The sequence below is a fragment of the Glossina fuscipes genome, unplaced genomic scaffold, assembly GCF_014805625.2.
Source record: "Glossina fuscipes isolate IAEA_lab_2018 unplaced genomic scaffold, Yale_Gfus_2 127, whole genome shotgun sequence".
Lineage (NCBI taxonomy): Eukaryota > Metazoa > Arthropoda > Insecta > Diptera > Glossinidae > Glossina > Glossina fuscipes.
Genome location: NW_023998470.1, coordinates 777286 through 798622, shown reverse-complemented (window position 1 = coordinate 798622; position 21337 = coordinate 777286). Strand labels below are relative to the sequence as shown.

General features: G+C 33.2%; 1 protein-coding gene across 2 annotated transcripts in view; it reads left to right on the top strand.

Moving 5' to 3' along the window:
- The window catches only part of LOC119640717 (probable serine/threonine-protein kinase clkA), a 167254-nt gene that overhangs the window by 92411 nt on the left and 53506 nt on the right, over positions 1 to 21337 (top strand). For both annotated transcript variants that reach the window (XM_038038917.1, XM_038038916.1), the window contains 2 exons: positions 14357 to 14571; positions 18201 to 18336. In XM_038038917.1, the coding sequence (XP_037894845.1) occupies positions 14357 to 14571; positions 18201 to 18336 (351 nt within the window). The remainder of the gene's footprint in view (positions 1 to 14356; positions 14572 to 18200; positions 18337 to 21337) is intronic.

Sequence of the window (21337 nt, the reverse complement as noted above, 5' to 3'; positions counted from 1 at the left end):
AAAAAGTGGCGTCAGAATGATGCCTTTTTCGACTTGCATTTTCTTTGAAGGAATTTTTAATTATTTTGACAATTTCCACACATTTCGCGAAAATTTTTCATTAAATTCACAATTGTATAAGAGAAACTTTGTTAAGTAACAAAAAACAAACCGAATTTTTATCACAATAAATTGACAAAAAAAAAAATTGGCGCCCGATCAACGCATACAGAACTAATTCACTGGGTTGAGAAAGAACAATAAACAGATTATAATATTGATTTCTCTTTATTTTAGGGAATTTTGTTTTTGCTTATCACAATCTCACCTCCTAGAAGGCGAGAATTTTAATATGAGATGAGAAGTTTTTAAATATTGGCAAAATATTTTATGCATAGAAAAAAAGAGAGATGTTGTAGTAGACTTTATTATCAAATTAATTGATTCCTCTCTTTCCTCAACCTTAGAAAGTTTTACTGCGATGTAATGCAAAATCTCGTTGTTGAATAACATACGGAGAGTTTGTCCCTTAATTGAAGCCACTCATTTTATATACACCTTGCATATTTATGAAATCTTAGTAGTTGAAATTTGTTATCTATGCTAAATAAAACGTACTTTAGGGCAAGAATTACAAAAGGACAGCAAATTTATAATTTTTTTTTTTGCCTCGAACTTTATGCAATCTTCATCTTCAAAATCAGACACACAATTTAAAAAATAAAGACTAAATAATCAGCAAATGGACGCGGCTCATATCAGTCCAGACGTATAAGTGTATATTACCAACATGGTTTAGAACTAAGAAATATCCTTTTTGAAGAAGGACATCCGCTCTATAGCCGTCAGTTTTTTACTTTATTTAACTTATTAATTAATTTATGATTTCAGTAGTTTGTGCTTCTGCCGTTTTCCATTTATAAGTTCGTTAGTTTATGCATGCAAGGATTTATACCTACTTGTATCTATCGACTACTCAAGATTTTTATTCGAATTAAAACGCCTCAGTAGATAGTTTGTTTGTGCGACATTCCGCATTTTCGCTTAATAACAGGTGTACTTGTTAAACTTGTCAGTGTGTTCGCTTTGCACTCTATATGCGCCTGTGAGTATTAGTCCGCTAGTTGATGTCATTTCATCCATTCGTTTTTTTATTCGTCATAGCGCTTCTTAATAATTCAGTCCCCCCGTCAGTTTACACATAAATTGTCCGTCAGTCCGTCTATCCGTTAATTCCTCTGCCTATCAGTAACTCGATGAAAAAGCCTCTATATTCTCCTGTCAGTGCACTAGTCTTTACATCCACGACTTCTTTTGTGTCAGTTTGTCCGTTCGAGTGTCTGGTTCACTCATCTATTTAAGTACTTCTAATACTTTGAAGTACTGTTTCTGCTTACTTGACTTTATATATCGAGTGACATGTCATAAAAGGCCTTATATATTCTTGAATTGATTAATAGATAAGACTCTCTTCGTAGTGTTTTAATTAATTAAAATTTTTTCTTTCTAATAAATATTAAAACTAAACTTTTCAGTAATTCTCTTCTTTGCCATTCAGTGAGAACATTGCTAGATATTAAATACAATGTTTGTTTCTCGAAATACTTTTTCTATTTTTCTTCTTTTTTTTTTTTACGTCGGATTTACTTATTATTCATTACCGATATACGATTTTATTAGTGCTTTCATTACATGACAATAGTGGACTCAATAATAATGATTCCTTTCTACTTACTCGTTTCATTCTAATCTTCTCTAAAATCATAAATATTTACTGCACTAATGAATCAACTGTTTTCATAGTAAAATTGACTACGCATTAATACATCTGTTACTTTTTTCTTTTTATGTACGTACAAAAAAAAATTGCACGCAAGAATAGTATGGGAATTTTTTTTTTTTTTCGACTCACATTATCTTTAAGAGATTTGTTAATTATTTGCACACATTTTTCACAACTTTCGAAAAGTTTTACATTAATTTTACAATTTTTTAAGAGAAACTTTGTTAAGAAAATTACAACAAACCGAATTTTCATTATAAGAAATTCACAAAAAAAATTTCAAGCGATCAACGCTTACAGAACTAATCAACTGAGTTGAGAATGAACAATAAAGATATTATAAGACTGATTTCATCGCTTTTTGATAGGAGGATTTTGTTTTTGCTTATCACAATCTCACCTCTTAGGAAAAAGTTGGTAAATTTTAACATTAGACAGAATTATTTACAGCCTTAATATATCAGTAGAACCTTTTGAAGGGAAAAAAATTGAATTTTTTATAGCAGATTCGATTATTACATTAATTGATTTCTCACCTTCCACAATCTTAAACATTTCTCCTGAAGCGCAGCGAAGAATCTTCTTATTAGTTAATATAGAGCGGGCTATATAAAATTTTCCTTTTTTAAAAAGACCGGTTTTTTACCTCCATTAATTTACTTCATTCATTTACAACCACGCGGCTGTTACATTCCTCTGATTTCAGCACCTGCTGTGTACGTCATTTTATCCCACCTTCCATCTATATATCGGTTTGAGCATCCATTAATCTGTTCGCTTGTCGCTGTGTTCTTCCGTAAGGATTTTCACCGATCAATCAGACTGGCTGTTCGTCAATCGGTCCCTCTGTTATCTCATTCTTTCGCAAACTTCTTAATGTCTAGACGGTTAAAAAGAATATCTATCTGCAATTTTTGTTCGCTGTAACACGAATAGTTTTTTTTTTTTGCATTGTGCTGTTTCGCCAGCTTTTAGTCTGCACCCTTGTTAAGGTTAGCATTCGTCCTTCACTCTATACACTCTTCGGTTTGCTATCCTAGCGATTGCTGTCATTGCGTTTGTTCATTGTTTTATCCCCAATAATTCTATTCGCCCGTCAGTCTATCTGCTCATCAGTACATCCTCTCCTAATCCTATGTATTCGCCAGTCTAATCGTCCATCAATATATTCGTACGTTACGTTATTTTGCCGACAATTTGGTTGCCCCTTTCTTTCGTTGCCCGGCAATATAACCATGCATCAGTGTGTGTATTCGTGAGACTGGCTTTCATGACATTGGCCTATCTACCCATAGATTTAAGTCCGCTAATTTTTTTGTAACTATCTTCTCATCCGTTAGTCGGTATACGAATTTATGGTCATGGTTCTATGATGTTAAAACAGCACTCGACTTATTATATCTAGTTCTATTAGACATAATAGTTTTTTATCCATTCACTAACGTATACTGAACAAAAGGCTTTAACAATTTTTTTACATTCTTCAATTGATGAAGCGATAAGACCCGCATCAAAACGAACATAATTTTTTACTTATTTTCTGCATTTTTTCTTTTTTTTTTTTCTAGTAAATAAAAATCAAAACCAAACTTTTTATTAGTTTAGTTTTTCTCCGTTCAATCAGGAACTTAATTTTCGAAGATTATTTCAAACATCAAAACATGTTTTATTTGCTGCTAGATACGCTCATTGCCTGTTTTCATGTCAACTAAAAATCCGTACATATTTTCTTAACAGATACCAGCATACAAGTGCAAATATCGCACTGCCTTCTTTATATTATTAAAAGTTGAGAACATCTTATATCCATCCGCTGATATTGACGGTGATATTGGTACGATATTATATATTTATTTCATTGCCTAAAGATAAAAATGTGTTGCGTAAAGCTTACGAGTTACTTTAGGATGCGGCAAACAGTGACGATAGTAGGATACGCTTGAATACATATTGTGCACAATTGCTGTGATGTCATGAAATATTTCGTTAGGCATTATATAAAAGTATTTTTAAATTGCCTTTGAAGTGTAGAAAAACAAAAAACAACAACAATAAATTGGCAAAACTGTACGAATAACAAAAATTGCTTTCTGATGTTCTGGAAAAGGGTGTTAAATTTAAGATCTGATTTGTATAGAATTACATGACTGAAAGTAAAGATGTTAAGTGATTTGAAAGATCACTTTTAAAAGATAATAAATCTGACACGTATTTTCTATGAAAAAACTTGCATAGAAATAAAAAAAGAAAAATGTTCTTGAGGAGAATTTGGAAAATTAAAACCAATCAGTGAGATTGTATTACTGAGAGAATTAATTCAATTTCGTTAAAGAATATGTGTGAACCAGAAGTTTCCTACAAATATTTTAGAAATCGACAGAAACTAATCAATTAACAAGTTTTGAACAATTTAATTTTCTTATATCTAAAAAAACTTTCTAGCGAGTATTCCATGCAAAAATATTTTAAAGAAATGCTGCAAGTTACAATCCTACATTCATCAATAATACATTAGATTATTAATTCTGTTATTCTATTATCAACTCTCTATACTTAACAGATAGTGTAGCAAACTTAGAAGGCTTTTACTCTTCGATAATAGAATTTGAAGTTATTACTTTCTACGCCTTTCATCAAAAGCGTAACAACTCTCTATGGATGTTATTCAAGTAGGTTTGACAATCTGTAGAACGTATAGCTATGTTTGCCAATTAATTTTATTATTCATGCAATTGTATCTCTTTACCTTTTCGCAATGCACTTAAGGGCTCTGTTCTAAGAATAGCGCTTGTAGTTCTCTCTTTTATAACTTTATATTTTAATGCCAAATCTAAGTAAAATAAAGGCGTTGAATCATGAAGTAAAAGAAAATTGTTTAACTTATCGTATATATATATACATTTAGCCACACATATGTATGTGTGCAAAGAGTATAAAGAAACAAGCATAAGATGAAAGTTTATCACATTACATTGTGTATGAATATGAAAATCGTAGTTACTAAGTTGTTTTCCTTAGTTGAGATGATTCAACTGAAACGTTTTATAGAAAGGAAAATAAAGCTAAATAAAATTTCTTCAACACTATGACAAAATATCTAATGGAAAAAGGATGAAACTTACATAACTTAAATAACGAAGCATACACTTAAAGAAACAGTTGATTGAATTAAGAAAACAAACAAAAGAAAAACAAAAGGTAAGAGCTTTAATATTCTCCACAAGTCTGTGTAAACAGAACAGAAGAGAGTACACTTCGAACTGACATTCACGCCATGCTCCCCTTCAAACATTGAATCTTCAATTACTGCCGAGTTTCGTCCTCACATCGGGCTCCTCTTTGATTCATTGATTTTTATAACTTTAAGCATAGAATCTTTTTTGCTGCTGTCGGACTCAACATTGAAACTTTCAACCATGTACTTCTATATAAACTTTTGTACTAAGAGCAAGCATCTCATAAGGATACCAAGATGCTTTATTGACGTAGTCAGAAAACCGAGAAAGCTGACCGTGAAAGCTGATCGAACTACGCTGAATTGTCCTACATTATGAATCTGGATGCCTTTATAACCATAAGCAATGCCATATGGCTTACATGTATACTTTCTATGTTGAGCGAAGCTTAAGAGTAGTGTCGTTATATACAAATACTTATAGCTTCGTTCACCTTAATTCATGGCCTCGCATTCGCTATTTACACCATCATATTTATGCTTGAGACTTTGGGTTACTGCTTGGATCAATACAATCTTTCTGCTTATGTTATGATCTCATGTTAAGCATCTCGCATAATGTTTTACAAACATTGTGTTTCTGCTTGGACTCATATAATGACAATGGAAGATCTACGTTTATATTACTGAGATGAGAAATCATTCAGACCTAAAATCATTTTCCAAGTGTTGGAAAATTTGTATTCATATATTTTGGCCGTCTTGCAAGTTTTGGGGACGCTATCTTCATGTTTTCGTATCGAAAGACATTAAATTAATCTTGAGGCACTTGTCATTTTTATCTGTTGTTCCCAATGTTACCGCTAGAGAATAGATATTGATGCAAGGCAAGGAAATTGTAGGCTTGGAATAGCATTTGAAATCTTATAAAAATGATGAGGTCCTACTATGATGTATATGTTTACTAACGAAACAGTAGTGAAGGAATGAAGAGGAAAAGTCTTTTAATAGCATGACAGTTCAATATTAACATTTACGACGCATTAGAGAGAACGTAATCAACTACGTTTTCTACAAACGATATCTCGAACTGTAACATGTAGTTATTATCGCTTTATTGTCTTTTATATACGTTTATGTGCTAAGTCTTAAAAATATTTAAGGACATTGAAATGTATGAATAAAGCCCAGTAAGACAATTCAATGCGGTCGGGGCCGAGTTTTTTATATCGCCGTTATCCTAAGAAAAAAACAAAAGAAGTAGAACAACACAATTTTCATGCTCTATAATATGGAGTGGGCGCATCTGACCGCTTGTATTATCAAAACAAAAGTTTTCGTAGTATAGGCATGTGGGCGTTAAAGGCGTGTCCTTTGAAAAGTTAAGGTCAATTCCAAATGCTTTCGCAAATTTGTAGGCGGCTTTTTCATTTTCGTTAATGGAAGAATGTTTACCACGAATATTACAAAGGTACGCAAACAAATAGATGGGCAGACGAACAGGCGGACATTTTTAAGCGCATTCCAAATTTAAAGCTGGCCGAGAATTTACATCCTTTATAGGGTTTTTGAAGCTTGTTTCTGCGCGTTATAAAACTATTCAAAAAACAATTAAATTTTCATACGCGATAGTATTCGGTAGGCGTGGTCAATATTTTCCATTTTTGTGCGCAAATGCTACAGCATTGCCCGGAGTATATGCGTTCAAATGTTTATACATTTATTTGTTATAATTTTGCAAACCAATTTCTCATTGCTCTCCAAAAGCAGAGGTTTTCAATACCGACCTACATGCAAGAACTTCTAATGCTTCTGCTAAATTTGAAGACGACAGCTTTGTTTTTGCGGTCGGAAGAATGTTTGCAATAGACATTACACATCGGACGGATGGACAGACGGACATGCTTAATTCGATTTACAGTTTAATGCGCATATATACTTTGTTGTGTCTCTGATACTTCCTTCTGGATGTTGTAAATGTTTCGGCATAATGAATATACCTCTCATTATACGATGATGTCTATAAAAAGATATTTTTTGAACATCTAATATTCTACTCTCATTATTGGTTTGTACACGGCAAAGTATATAGATGTGATGTGTAATGTCCAACAGGTCTTCTAAGTTATCAAGTGTTCGTATTAAAGTTGTGCCGGCGCTTACCTAACATCTTAATACTTTCATTTCTTCGTTTGAGGTGTTTTCATGGGACCTTATATTAAAGTTTGAGTCCATTTACTGACTTTAGGAATTTGATATGCTTACATAAGGACACCAAAATCTTATAAAAATGCTAAGGATGTTTCATTGTCTATTGGCTCCTTACATGAAAGACGCAAATTCTTTCCTTATTCGGTCCTACATGCAGCGCATATTAAAGTTTTCCCTTATAGGAATTTTCACTTGACTTTGACTCGCGCAAGAGATTTTAGTTTAATGTCAAGGACGTCCACACTGACTCTAAGACATGCAGTACGTAATTTGTGATGTAAACATATACATTTATATTGATGCGAGATATCTTGGTATGAATACCAAAAACCTATAATGCCAAAAACCTATGATGCAATGCTTAGAGTTTTTCGTTGTCTATTAACAGGTGCGTTAAAATCGGAACTGCGCTTATGCCGAAAATGTTGTCTTTATGTGTGTTTGCTAATATTATGTTGATTTTATAGATAACTGTACTAACACTGTATTGGTATTGGAAACATATACAGCGTTATATTATATTAAATTCAAAGTTAATTGTTGTTGTTATGCTGTCAAGAAGTGATAAGGTCGCACTGGGTAAGAAGTTTAGGAAATGATGCGCCTTACATCCATTTCAAAAAGAGAACTTTCTCCAAATGAGTCGCAGCGACACATTTCAGATATTTTTTCAGTTTTGGGAGTAACTAATGCTATAAGACAAAGGCGAATTGATTTGATGACGATTTGAGTTGGATTTTTCGTGAAGAAGTCTCGAAGAATCAAGGCAATGCGTCATCATCAACCCATAACAATATTGAATAGAGCCACATAAACGACGTTTAACATTCATATCGTATTTCTAACTTAACAATATTGCTCGGCGGACAGAATTCGTAACACACCTAACTTTGACAATCCAAGAAGAACAAGTCTTGTTACCTTTTGAAGGTTGTCACTACAGAAGTTGTATGTCGTGGCGTGTTTGCTGGCGTTTGCGAATATATTTTGAATGAAGGTAATGAAAAAACTTTGTGAAAGTTTATATACAGTGCAGTCGTTTATGGAATGTTTAGTGGTTTAAAGTAAACGCCTGTATGGCGTTTGCGCGTAGACTACATTTTTTATAACTACAACTCTGTTTCATTAAGGAGGTTACAAACTGCAGTTAAGTTTATTCTCTACGGAGAAGTTTAGCTTTAATTTTTTTTAAATTTTTTTTCCCCCAAGAGCAAAACTAAATAACTAATATAATGTTCTTACGAATAAAATTCTGGTACATTTACCTGAAAAATGAAAGGCCGCTAAAGGTAAGCATTACCTTCTAATTGTCTTTGTAGACCGAAATCTATGCTTTGAATTGTTCATTGGTGATGCTGGCTCATGGAATGGATGTTAAGTTCCGTTTTATATACGTTATTCATACGATAACCCATAATATTTAATGAATTAAAACTCCCTTACTCTCTATTACGTTCTGCGAAATGCATTTCCATCTCATTTTTTTCCCGAATCGTTTTCGATAGCGTAAAAATGATACCTCAAAATATATGAAAAAATATTAAAAAAAAAAAAACAAAAAAAAAGCAAACGAAATACATAAGTAAATCAAAATGTTTGAATGAACAAAAAAGCAAAGAATCTATTGTTGTAGTGAAATTGATGTGCATGTAATCGAAAATACGAGTTATATTTTTTAATATTTTATCGCGTTATGCGTATTTTTTAATTTTTTTTCCTCTTTTGTTGCTTTAGTCAGTTTATTTCGTTGGAAAAATATTGGTTATACTAGAATGTACATGCAGGCAACGCAGGCAATGGGTAGATATGTGTAGGTGTGTGATTGTGAGTACATCAGTATATGATTGCTTGTCTATCTATCTGTCTATGTTATTTTGTGTTACGTGTACATATACAAGTGAACACAGATACTCGTAAACTGAGTGCACAGATGTAAAAAATATTATATGAAATATTGAATCTTGTGTTGTCAATAAACGTTTTATGTGCACAGCTGCACTTTCTGTAATGTTTTTTCGTTTTTTTTTTTTTTTTTTTGCGTTAAATAATGAAAAACGAAATTGAGAGAAGTGAATTAGTTTTCGGTCTATAAGTAAGAAGTCTCGTTGACTACTTCGAACGCTGCTACATGTTTTCCTCTTTAAGTCGTTGTTAGTGCTTTAATGTGTGAATATGTGTTCGAATTTTTCTCTTTCCCGAAAGCTCCCTCTCGCACTGCTTTATTTATCGAGCTACTGTTTTTTTTTTTTCAACTTTATTCATTGCATAGTTATTGCATTGTACTTTGAGTAAAGTGTTGCATATGTGTAAGGGTGTAAATTTTTACGCTTTTTTTCATAAATATTTTAAATACATCCTTTGCACTGACGCATGTCGTGTGACGACGTTACATTCGTTACATATACACATACAAAAATATACTTTCATGGGTGTATGTAAAATATATAAAAATGCAGGTTTTGTATGCTTCGCCTCTTTCGAGTTTGTTTGCCGTAAAGTATGTTTAAAATTTTGTAGAGGAATGTGTTTGTGTCGTAGGGTATGTATATATGACTTATTGAAAAAAGGTTTTACAAGTGCATGTTCAAGCCATTTGTAATTTCATTTTTATTCGGAGCGAAGAAATTGAAGAGCAGAAAGTGAAATGTCATATATGTAATAGAAAATCATTTGTGATTGCATTAAATAAGTTTTCGAAAGGAATTTTTTCAAGAATTTATCTTGGACTTCCTAAAGTTGTGGACTCGTCGAAATCTTCCAAGCATGACTGACGCCAAAGTAAATTGTGTTTATGGAGAGCGCTAAGACCGGAAGTTAATGAGAGGAATTAATATATAAAGTATAGCGAAAATCTTGCAAGATAAGCAGCAGTTTGAGCAAAATCAAAAGGACTTATTTAGAACATAATATGGAGGAGAGAATTTTGAAAATCCAAAATTGGGTCGCTATTCAATAGGACCGACAGACGGTTTTGACAAAAACATATTCTGCTAATGAATGTGTGAAGGAGGCCTCAAAAAAGCGAAGCAAGCGGACAGACATTAGATCAACGGGAATTAATCCAAGGCCATTGCCGTGTAAATCAGAAAATTTGCAAAGGCTGCTTTCACGCATTACAAGTATTTGGCGAGTTTACTGAGTTTGCTTTGATGAATACAACGGATAGTAAAGAGCCTTTGCCTTTGAGCCTTTACCGCTCGAAATGAATTGTTACCTTGAAACCCATAAAGCAGAGTTTGGATTCTTCTAAAGTCTCTTTTGGATCTTACCTAACTATATTCGGGAAATTAGAAAGACATAAACGTACATTAGAACAATTTGTCGATAAAAGGTTTGATATAAACAGAAGAAGCCTGCAAACCTATCAAAATGCTTTGTGTAACTATTTTAGAAGATGAGTGCGGTTTGGAACTTTCCGTTGACAAAAGATTTTGTTACTTTCTTTTTTGTTTACTGCGTGCAAAATAATAGGATTGCAATTGCTGGAAGTATGGGGCAGAGTCTAGCATGCCTTTATACGCGATGCATGATATCCTTCCTTGAAGTTCATTGACAACGTAATCTTAATAAGCTGGAGTATCGTAGCCTGCGAAGCTTTCCTCGAACCCGGCGTCGATACACTTCCACATTATGAACATTTTGGGATTCAGAGAGAGATTTATAGATAAAAATTTGATTCGATGCAAAAAAACTGTTGTATGAATCACGACGGATGTTTACGTTATCGGTTAGATCGAAACTGTTGAGATTAAAGTTTCAGTCGCTTTTTGTGGGGCTATCATCCATTCTCTCAGTCAACTGCAAGGAGAATGTCGACTTTTATGGTTCTCTGATGAAGAACCTCTGCTTTTGATAACATACTTTCTCTCTTTCTGCTTTTGATTTGCTTAACAGATATTCCATCTACTGGGATTCATATCATACACGCATCATGGAGACTGCTGAAGTACCTTTGACAGAAACTCTGCGGTGCTCCATGCTTGCGTTTATGCTGTCAAAAATGAAAAAGATGAATTATAAAATAATTTCCAATATGATTTAGTTGATCCCTGTCACTTTGTCTCTCGCTCCAGAAATGCACAAAATAGTTTAATCAAAATGTGAAAAACATTATTGTGATCCACGACCCATCATTACATACCCTACCTCAATTCATTTAATACAGTTATTCATATAACGCCTTTTTGAAAGTAAACCGATATATATTGTATAATATTATAATAGCGATTTAACATATTTCATCAAATATCAAAATAATATTTGAAATATTCGCGGCATGTGGCTTGAACCCCGGAAAAAAAGACGAATAGACAGACAGACAAATTTAGATCGATTCAGAAAGTGTTTACGAATTTGTATTTGATTCCAAGCTGATTCCTGGTCGATGAGTCTACCTCTAGTCCTTCTAGGTGTAGTATTTTAGGATATCACAAGTAAATAAATTGTATTCAGTTATCGCTGAGTCTTTTGTACAAAAATTAAACACGAAAAAAACAAAAGCAAAAATATAAATATAAATTGCGACACTATATAGTAGCGGGTAAGCGAACCCAATTTTTTTCCTTTTCGATATAGACACTATACGATCATATAAGGTGATTTTTTCATTATTACTATTTAAGTCTTAAAGCATTTAAGGCATCTAAGGCTATTGGCTTTATTGGAAACTCTACTGGCAGTTGAAATTTTTAAAATTTGTTAAATTGTTAAGTTCTTACACCTTATAAGGATTGCTTCATTCTCTTGAAATATCTACAAGCGTCCATAATATTGTATTTTTATATAGACATAAGCGTCCATTGGCATGTTTTTGGAGAATATATTTTATAAAAGCTTTTATGATTTTGCTTCATCCATTCCGGGTGCAAGTGTCAGACTCCTTTCAGAAAACATTTTACACAGCATTATACTGTGCTTCGCCTTTTCCCGGTAATGTTTGCAAATCTCGATTTACATATAGCAGAGCAGACATTGCTTTTTGCTAAAGGATATGAGAAATGTCACATGTTCGTTTATTTCTATATCTTTAAAGATAATGTTTATGTCCCATGTTATATCCAATGATATCAACAAGCGATTAGTATACAACATCAGCAAAAAAATTGTACTCGACTTGATGATTCGTTTTTTTTTTTTCTTTTTTTTTTTTGTTTTCCTTTTGAACATCTTTTAACATTTTTCAATATCTGTTTGCTTTGACTTTAAAAGCATCGAGAAACGCATATAACCGAAATGGAATATCGATCATATTTAAAAGGAGATTATATGAATACACAGAGATATGGTGCAGAAATATTGAAACTGTCCTAATACAATATTCCATTTAAATGTGTGATGAATCATAAAGTATGACACACTAAACCATAAATATTCCTTTTAGGTATACCATCATATATGCATATGCATATGTGAAAAACTCAAAAATCAGACAAAAAAAAATGTAAAGGAAAATGGAGAGGAAAAACCAAAACATAAATAAAAACTAACAAACTTTAAAAAAAAAAAAATAACGAGAAAAGCCAATAATGTTAGAAAACCATATACACACTGCATCAAAAGGGCGCACAAATCGATTAGGAGGAAAAGAGAAAGCGTTTGTATGTATATGTTTGTAATAGCTGGAAAACTCATACAACAAGTATAAATGCCAGATTCTTTTATATAATATTTCTTCTTTTTTTTTTTCATTGTAAATTTCCAGAAAAAAGCAAGAGAAACACAATCTATTGTTTTCAGATAAATGAAAAAAAAAAAAACATTTTTTTTCTCTTCTTAGGAAAAACAAACTTTTTGGTTACGCTTTTTGGGTAAAAACTAGGTCAAGTGGCCTATAGAATTCGTGAACTATTATGCAGAAGAGGAACTCATTCTTTGATTCAGTCGATGTTGACTTTTACGGTTTCAGTGTCAACAAATCAGAATGTTATGTGTGCAGCATAAAGTACAATTGAGGGAATACCGTCATCGGAAGTGCATCGGTAGGTGCCCGCACATGGGTTAGTGACTTGATGTACTACTGGGATTACTCGAATTTTATAATCGTCCTTCATTGAAATGAAAGTGGCGCTAGACATATCTACCTTACCCACTGATGATAGCATTTTTAGTCTAGACCGTAACAATAATCGTAGACGCTTGCTATCAAGTTAAACTTTCTAATATGCTGTGCATAAAGAACGAATTTTCAGCGTACACTAATTTCAATTTTTTTTTCTTTTTGTAATAAATATAAATTGTTTTTGTTTTATAAGTAAAACTCAAATCAGTTTCAAAGAATCTCTGTATGTCGCGACATCCGGATCATGACTCTTTGCGAAAATCGCTTAACGATAAGAACATTATTGCAGAGGTGGCCTGGGAGAGCCGTTCAGTTCAGTTTTTCGTTGACAAATCGTAGAAAAAATGGCTTTACCATAAAAATGTCGTTAAGCCGTCGACCCTTTTCTTGAAAAAAAAAACCATGAGCTTTTGTCTTGATCTGTTGTATGTAATAAATTAGAATTCTCTCCTTTTAACTCCATTATATTGTGATGCAGGGTACATGAATTTGTGCGGATCTTTACAACACATCTTGAAATAGACCCTCTTTTTATTATATCGATTGATACAGAATTTTTTCTGAATATGGAATAAGTTCGTCCATTCTTCAGTTCTTCTGATGTCTATGTTTTTTTTTGTGTTTTGGTCCAAGGTCGACCGCTATTAGACAATTCAACTAGTTTTTCGACCAGACCAGATCTTTCGAGACCTGCCCGATTGTCATGATTTTACTTGTTTTTGAACTATTATGTAGTGATTGTAGATAACCTCCGCTCACTATACCTTAACCTAAATTACTTGTGTAAAGGCTTAAGTTTAAGGCTTATGTTCCCTTTCTTCAAAGTTAGTTTGGAAAAGCGGACATGGTGAATCCATTAAGAAACTTGTAAAGAGTGACTTATAGGATCTTAGAAGCGATAAAATTGGCACATGCCAATATAAAATTTATGAAAATAATTTATTGGAAAATTTTACTTTTCAATCTCTTTTAATAAAATGCGAGGCTTATTCGTTCGTTCGTTGAGCACAGACCTAGTAAGCATTTACTTCTTAAAAAACAAGTCATGCATTATATTACAGCCCGTTATTTTCATCTTTTTTTTTTTTTTTCTTTTTGCTTCATTCATTTCATTCTTATTCATATATAATATATTTATTTTTTTATGCAGATTTAACACAAGCCGCTCTGCGTAATGTCAATTTATATGTGGAACCACCCGCTGTGCGCAGAGGGCAATCGGTAACCTTACGCTGCCAATACACATTGGAGGGAGCGCCATTGTATTCGGTCAAGTTTTATCGCGGTCAATTGGAATTTTTCCGTTACACACCTGGTGAATATCCGAATACAAAAGTTTTTCATTATCCCGGCATAAAAGTTGATGTAAGTAAAAAAAAAAAAACAAGGAAAAAAAAAAAGATTAATAAATAAATATATATATGCAATATAGATTAAAAACAAAAAGAGTCAATATATTATAGTCGTGACATAAACCGAACCATTTGATACTCTTCAATAGTTACTTTATACCTTCCTCCGAACTTGGAAAATACATTTACTTGAAACTCTAATAAACAATGAAATTTTATATTATAAACACTTAACTTTCTTTGCAACGTATACGACAGAGGTTTGGATGTAAACTGACTAACTCTTCATAATCCAAAGTGTTTCGTATTAGTTGCTGCTTTAGCTTAAGATTTTTGTTCCATAACATGTTAGTTGTTCACCTGAAAATAGTATTTCTTTTTGGGTGACATATAATCTCAAGATTATCACCTAAGCTACCTTAAGGATTAGATTTATAATGCAAAACTCTGGAATTAGTTGCGATCAGTTCCGTATGTAACCTGACATTAAGACTTTTAGACCAAATTGCAAGGTTGTAAGTCATGACTGCTGCGTTGAGACAGTTAAACGTTTATGTTTAAATTGAATTTCCTCTTTATGCCCAACACAAATATATATAAGTATATATACATATATATATATATAAATATATATGAAATATCCGATGCATTATTTTATGCGAAGCTCAAAGTAAAAAAAATGTAATCATATACCCTTTGTGATGGGCGTACAAATGCGAAATGAAAATAAGCAGAAAGAACCAGAAAAAAAAATGAACTCAATTTAATTTAATGTCGGTAAAATCAAGGTGTTCATCCACTGGGATGCAAGTACATGCATTGCAAAACGATTTTTATAAATAATTTAATAAGTTCACACATATGAGCATACATACATAAATGAATTCCATTGTGAAGGGTGATAGTACGGAACACCGAAGGCTACACCTACGTATATATGTTATGTATATTCCTCGGCGCCGAATATCAAATTCGATGAATTGAGTTACTCAGTGCCTTGCTATTTCTAAAAAGATTAAATTTTCTTGATTCAAAACGCGGTTTTAATAGAAAACCTTCTTCATAAACGTATAAAAAGTTGACACTATTTCGAAAAGGAAAACAAATATATTTCTATTGGTGGATAAAGAACACTGTGATCTCACTTGGCTAAATAGTAAGCTAAGATGCTAAGCGGTTTCCATTGAGTTTCGATTGCAAGCAAATGCACAAAGTATGAATGCAAGGACCTACCCCAGTTAAAGTAAACAATAACCAAACAAACCAAATGATGATCACTTTTGATCACTTTTTGAGCAATAAATATTAAGTAGAATTCATAAGAGGCGAATCGTATGCAATCGTAAAACACCGTTATCCACAAAGCGTCATTTTATTCTGAATAGTCGGGAGTCGTTTTACTTGATTTGTCGCGACAAAATCAATGCAGCTGACTGTACGAGTGAATGCTGCTGCGCTTTTTCAGTTCGATCTGTGTGTGATTTCGGTGATAGTTTTATTCCTTTCCAGAAACTTGTACGTGTCCTCCTTTTATAGAGGCATTCCAGTTACTATGGCTTTTCCTTTCAATTATGTCGCCAGTTTATACATGTAAATGTTGTGGTCAAACGACAATTAATCGAATATGCAGTGCGGAGGTGTAAGTTAAGAGTTTTTTGAGGACCCTGAGTATTATTTTGATTACACTTTTTCGGAAACATTTTGGGGGAATCGTGAGTTGTTGATGAAAAAGTCCTTTTGAAAATGTATTTTGCTTAAGTTTTCTTTCTGTTCTGGACGTGTCTATTTTGTTTTTGCAGAAGCCAAGTCGTTTGCAGGCCGATAATACTCGCAAAGCTGTCTTCTATGATCGATTGAGAAATCCACGTATCATACATAATTTCAACTTCGTATCCTAATTTTTGGACTGTGGTAGCAAAGAATGCTAACGGTAGATTTAGGTTTCTCTCACTTAGGAAACTAGACTGAATAATAAAGAATGGTATAAATCCATTGCAAGTCTTTAGAGGGCCTTTCTTATGATCATAATCCGAAAGCACTGAAACATTACTTTATACATTTTAAAAGCATTTTTATATCCACACCCGGATAATGAGGGTATAAAAATTTTGTCATAATGTTTGCAGCATCACCCAAAAGAAATCGTCAGTGATGCCGTAAAGCGCATATATATTCTTGATCAGCGTAACATTTTGAATCGATCTAGCCCCATCTGCATGTTTGTGTGTTTCTGTAACTTTGGGCCTGCGCAGTGTACGTTGTTGGCAGTCTCCTGGTCGGAAGAAGTACGATATCAACTTCAAATTTGACAGAAGCATTGGAATTTCCTGCAAGCTGGTTGTCATTGGAAATTAGCCAAATAGGTCAGACGACATGTCCACCGTAACGAAAACGCTGAAGACAACTCTACTTCATTAATAATAGATTATAAGGGGTAGAAGGTTGAAGTTTTCTACATTCACTTAATGGAGAACTTTACTGTTCGTATTCAAAAGCCAGTCACCCCCAAACAAAGTTATAAATGATAAAATTTTAATGTTTTTTCAGTTCTTTGAGAATTTTTGCTTGTTACTCGCCAGGTAAACGAGAGAGAACGTTGGAGAATAGGAATATTACGGAATATTACAAGAAGCGGGCCTGTTTAGAGCTCGAGGGTGGAAATGAATTACTTTCTCGCCCTTATTAGTTCTGAGGCCAATCATAAAAAGGGGCTTATTTAAAAAATGTTTATAAATCGTTACTATTATTACTTTTTTAATTGAAATTCCGGACAAGATTCTCTCTGCTCTCTAAGTAAGTATTCTCCACCACTCAGTCAGTTGTATTTCAAACTTAGGAATTTATAAAATGATGAAAAATAAACTTTATGAAAGTGTGTTATAGCAAGCTTGGTGTAATTGGTTTAGTACATTTAATACTGTTTTTTTACCTGCTATTTACGTCACTAAACATAAAAATTACATATTGTTTTCATATAAAGGCTTACTTTTAATGAGGATCTTTATATGAGAGGCAGCCCAAATATAGATCTACGTACGTTGTCCTAACTTAGCGCCGGAAATTTATTTATCAAACCAATATTTATTATAAAATACTAAAAATTAGAACTTGTTGCCGCATAAAGGCTTATTTTTTGAAAAAAACTCATAAACGAAGAGATGCACAAAATTGTCCTATTCCGTCCATTTTCTCCAAAATATCGTTTTTTACCGACTTTTATTGAGAAATACAAAAATGCGAAATTTATTATCTAAAATGCGGCTTTGTATGGGGAATGATTGTAAAAGTAGATTGATTCAATTTATTTTCAATAAAGTTCGACGAGGGCTCACAGCATATCAGTATACGAAAAGTGTAGCCCGAAGCCGACTACAATTTTTCCACATTTCCAATATCAACTTTTTGCCCTATGTAAATAGACGTATATAGTACAGAATATTTAGTAGCTTTGTAATAGCAAAGTTATCCACTTTTCATATGCAAAAAAAAAAAAAAAAGTCCATAACATTTTCAGACGTTTAAGTTTCCAATATTTTTATGTATACAAATTTGTAGAAAAACTTTATAAAAAAAGAGATAATATAATGCTTTGCTTTTCAATGCTTGTTCTTGTTTTTTTTTTTTTCATTCTTTTTCTTACAGGAAAGTGTATCAAATGCTACTCAAGTGATTATACGAAACGTTAGCTTCAACTTATCAGGTAATTTTGCCTGCGAGGTAACAGCCGACGCACCATTATTTTCTACAGCCACTGCATATGCTCAAATGCAAGTAGTCGGTAAGTATGATAGCACAATACACTATAAACACAAATACACACATTTCAAAACGTATGCAACAAATCATATAAGTAGCTGTCTGTGATAGCGGACGTAATGATAAAAGCGAACTATTTCTGCCTCTTTCTTCTTGATGTTAACATCATTACACACGTGCTTCGCTAGAAATAAGTTAGCAAAACTGAGAACACTGAAGAGAGAGTGTGGAAAATTTCTCCAATTTTCTGGTTGGCTTGCTAAGCAATAAGCTTAAAGGCATTTAAAAATTATTTTGGTTTTGATTACTACTCAAATAAGTAGCCGATCGTTTGGCAGTTATTCACTCTGTCCATTTAAATGTAAAGAAAAAAAAGGAAAATCCATCGCTCATTTAAATCATTTGTCGTTTCACTCTTTTCTATACTTTTGCAAATTATTTTTTTCAAAATTTTCCGAAATTCCGTCCACCTCTTTTCCTATTGATGAAGAGCAGCGGATTATAAAACCAAGATTTACTTTCTTTAAAATTTCATGAATACCACAAGTAAAACTCAATCAACTCTTTTTTAAAAATTGGAAGGTTATAGTTAAGGTTTTACGTTACTAAATCTTCCCAGGAAAATGAAAGCTTTCCCCGCGCCTTTAACAATATTAGGGACCCTAAGAAATTTAAGTGCGTCTGTTTTTCATATCTTTTTACCACTTCAAGCTAATTTCATACTTTCAGTAGCGAAACCAAACATTGGAGCCTCTGATCTTAATATCTGTGACAAGAAATCGATAGATAGGCAGATCAACAAGTAGACAGATGGACAGATAAGATAAATCAGCAGGTCGATAACCCGACACAATCTATCAGATAGGTAAATACTCAAGTCATGGATGTTCGAATTAATGTGCAGTCACAGTTAAATCGGACTCAGAACCTTACAACAATCAAGAATATATCGAAAGATCGGCAGATCGATGGATCGATAAACCGATGATAGGTGGGCCGTCAAAGCGGCAGATGTGACGAACGACAAATTGACGTAGGTACGGATCGACGTAATGATTGGTAGACACAGCGACAGAGAGACAAACAATTCAACCGCCGACTATGGGATAGATGGTCATGGCTAGACCAAATCACATTATTGACCTTACCAAGTATACATCGGCCGATGTGTTGTCAGAAAGAGGGACGCAATGTCCAAATCATCAAATCGATAGATGCGCAACAACACAAATCACGCGAATAGATAAAGAGATAGGCGGGCAATTGAACAGATTATTCAACAATCAAACCGTCATATCGATAAGTCGACAGACAGACAGCCAACCTTAATTAAATCGACTCAGCCCTGAACCAGTACATACATCTGATGAGTATCTATACGATTAGGAAGGATCAAAAAAGCAAACCTTCATCTAAAAGTTGCAAATTGCTTTAAATGATTTTAGTACTAATCTGGACAATGCGCGGCAACAGCTCATCAATTGTTGTTGCATTAGTTGCAAAAGCGAGAACAACTCATTCAATACTTCGTAATGATTCTTGAGATAAAGAAGAAATCTTGAAAGTCGTAAGCTTTTACAAAACGTGATGAGCTCAGAAGAGAGAAGAGAGAGCAGATAATCGAAACAATGATGGTTATATGTCAAATCTATCTCTCTCTCTCTCTCTCTCTCTCTCTCTCTCTCTCTCTCTCTCTCCCTCTCATTCTGTCTTCATTACAAAATTGCGTATTCTTTAACAATAATTCTTTTTTAAACTGCTCGTCTTAAGAGACAGAAAGAACAAGAATCGGTACACAATGAAATTTCTAAAACAATATCACATTGTGTGGTTCTTAACGGTACAGAAAAATTCTCTTTTCAGCCAAAAATTGCTTTCAATGGAATAGAAGTTTGATTTTCTTTAATACTGACATTCAAGGGATTTAAAAGAATGTTTGATACGGCTGGTGACACGCTACGTCTATGAGTAGCGGCTAATGCATCTCAAAGCGATTTATGTGGGGTTCTAAGAATAGTTGCATTGAAGTTTTTATTGATATCGTCCTTCCTATGGATATTTGCTGCCTAAAAGTAGGCAAAGACACACATTTAGAAGAGAGAAATTTAGAGACATTTAAAAATCCCAACTCATTTAATGTCTACCTTGGAAGACAAAGTAAGTCATAGAAAAGACTAAAAAGTGATTATAATGTGAACGACGAGGCGATGATTGTGGAATTGTTAAATCTTAGAAGCAAAATTAGAGGTAAGGCAGAAAGTTTTAACACTTCTTAAAGTAATGTGGACGGCTTATTTGAAAAGTGACGTAAATCATTCCATCAAAAAAATAAAACTAATAATGAGTTAAGGATATGTTACTAAAAACGAAAGAACTAAGTTTGCTTGAGAACAACTTATGCCTTTTTAAAGATAAATTTTCTCTAAAGTCTTTAAGCAAAAATCTTACGCGACTGAGGGGTTGAGATGTCACTACAATTGAAGCTGCCTCTCGACGATTGAGTCAATGAAAAAATTATGCTCAAAAGTGAAGAGAGAACAGCATGTTCTAGAGGCGCCATCTAGCGTTGTTGGCCTTAATGGTCGCCTTGATCGCATTACTTCCTTTTGAAAGATGGATGAAGATTGTAAACTAAATGCTTACGATGTGAAACTTTTCCATGTGTAGCGTAAGTCAAGCATAACATACACAAACATAGGAAAGGATATTGTGTGTTAAAGTGAAGTATTTTGTTTGAGATTTTCATTAAGATGACGTTGATGAAGATGATGACGTTAAAAAGTAACCACAACACATGTTAAGTGTGCATAAATTTAACAATTATGACACTTGAGCTGATAATATATGTTTTCTTTTTTTGTTTTTTTTTATTTTCTGTTTTTTTTTTTTGCTTTTTGAAATGTCACACAATTGTCAACAGGGAAACACCGACAAACACATGCATAAGAATCATAAATTTTGTAACAAAATCAGTCATAAGAAAGGCAAAAGAATTCTTTATTTCTATTATGGACGAGAGCAAG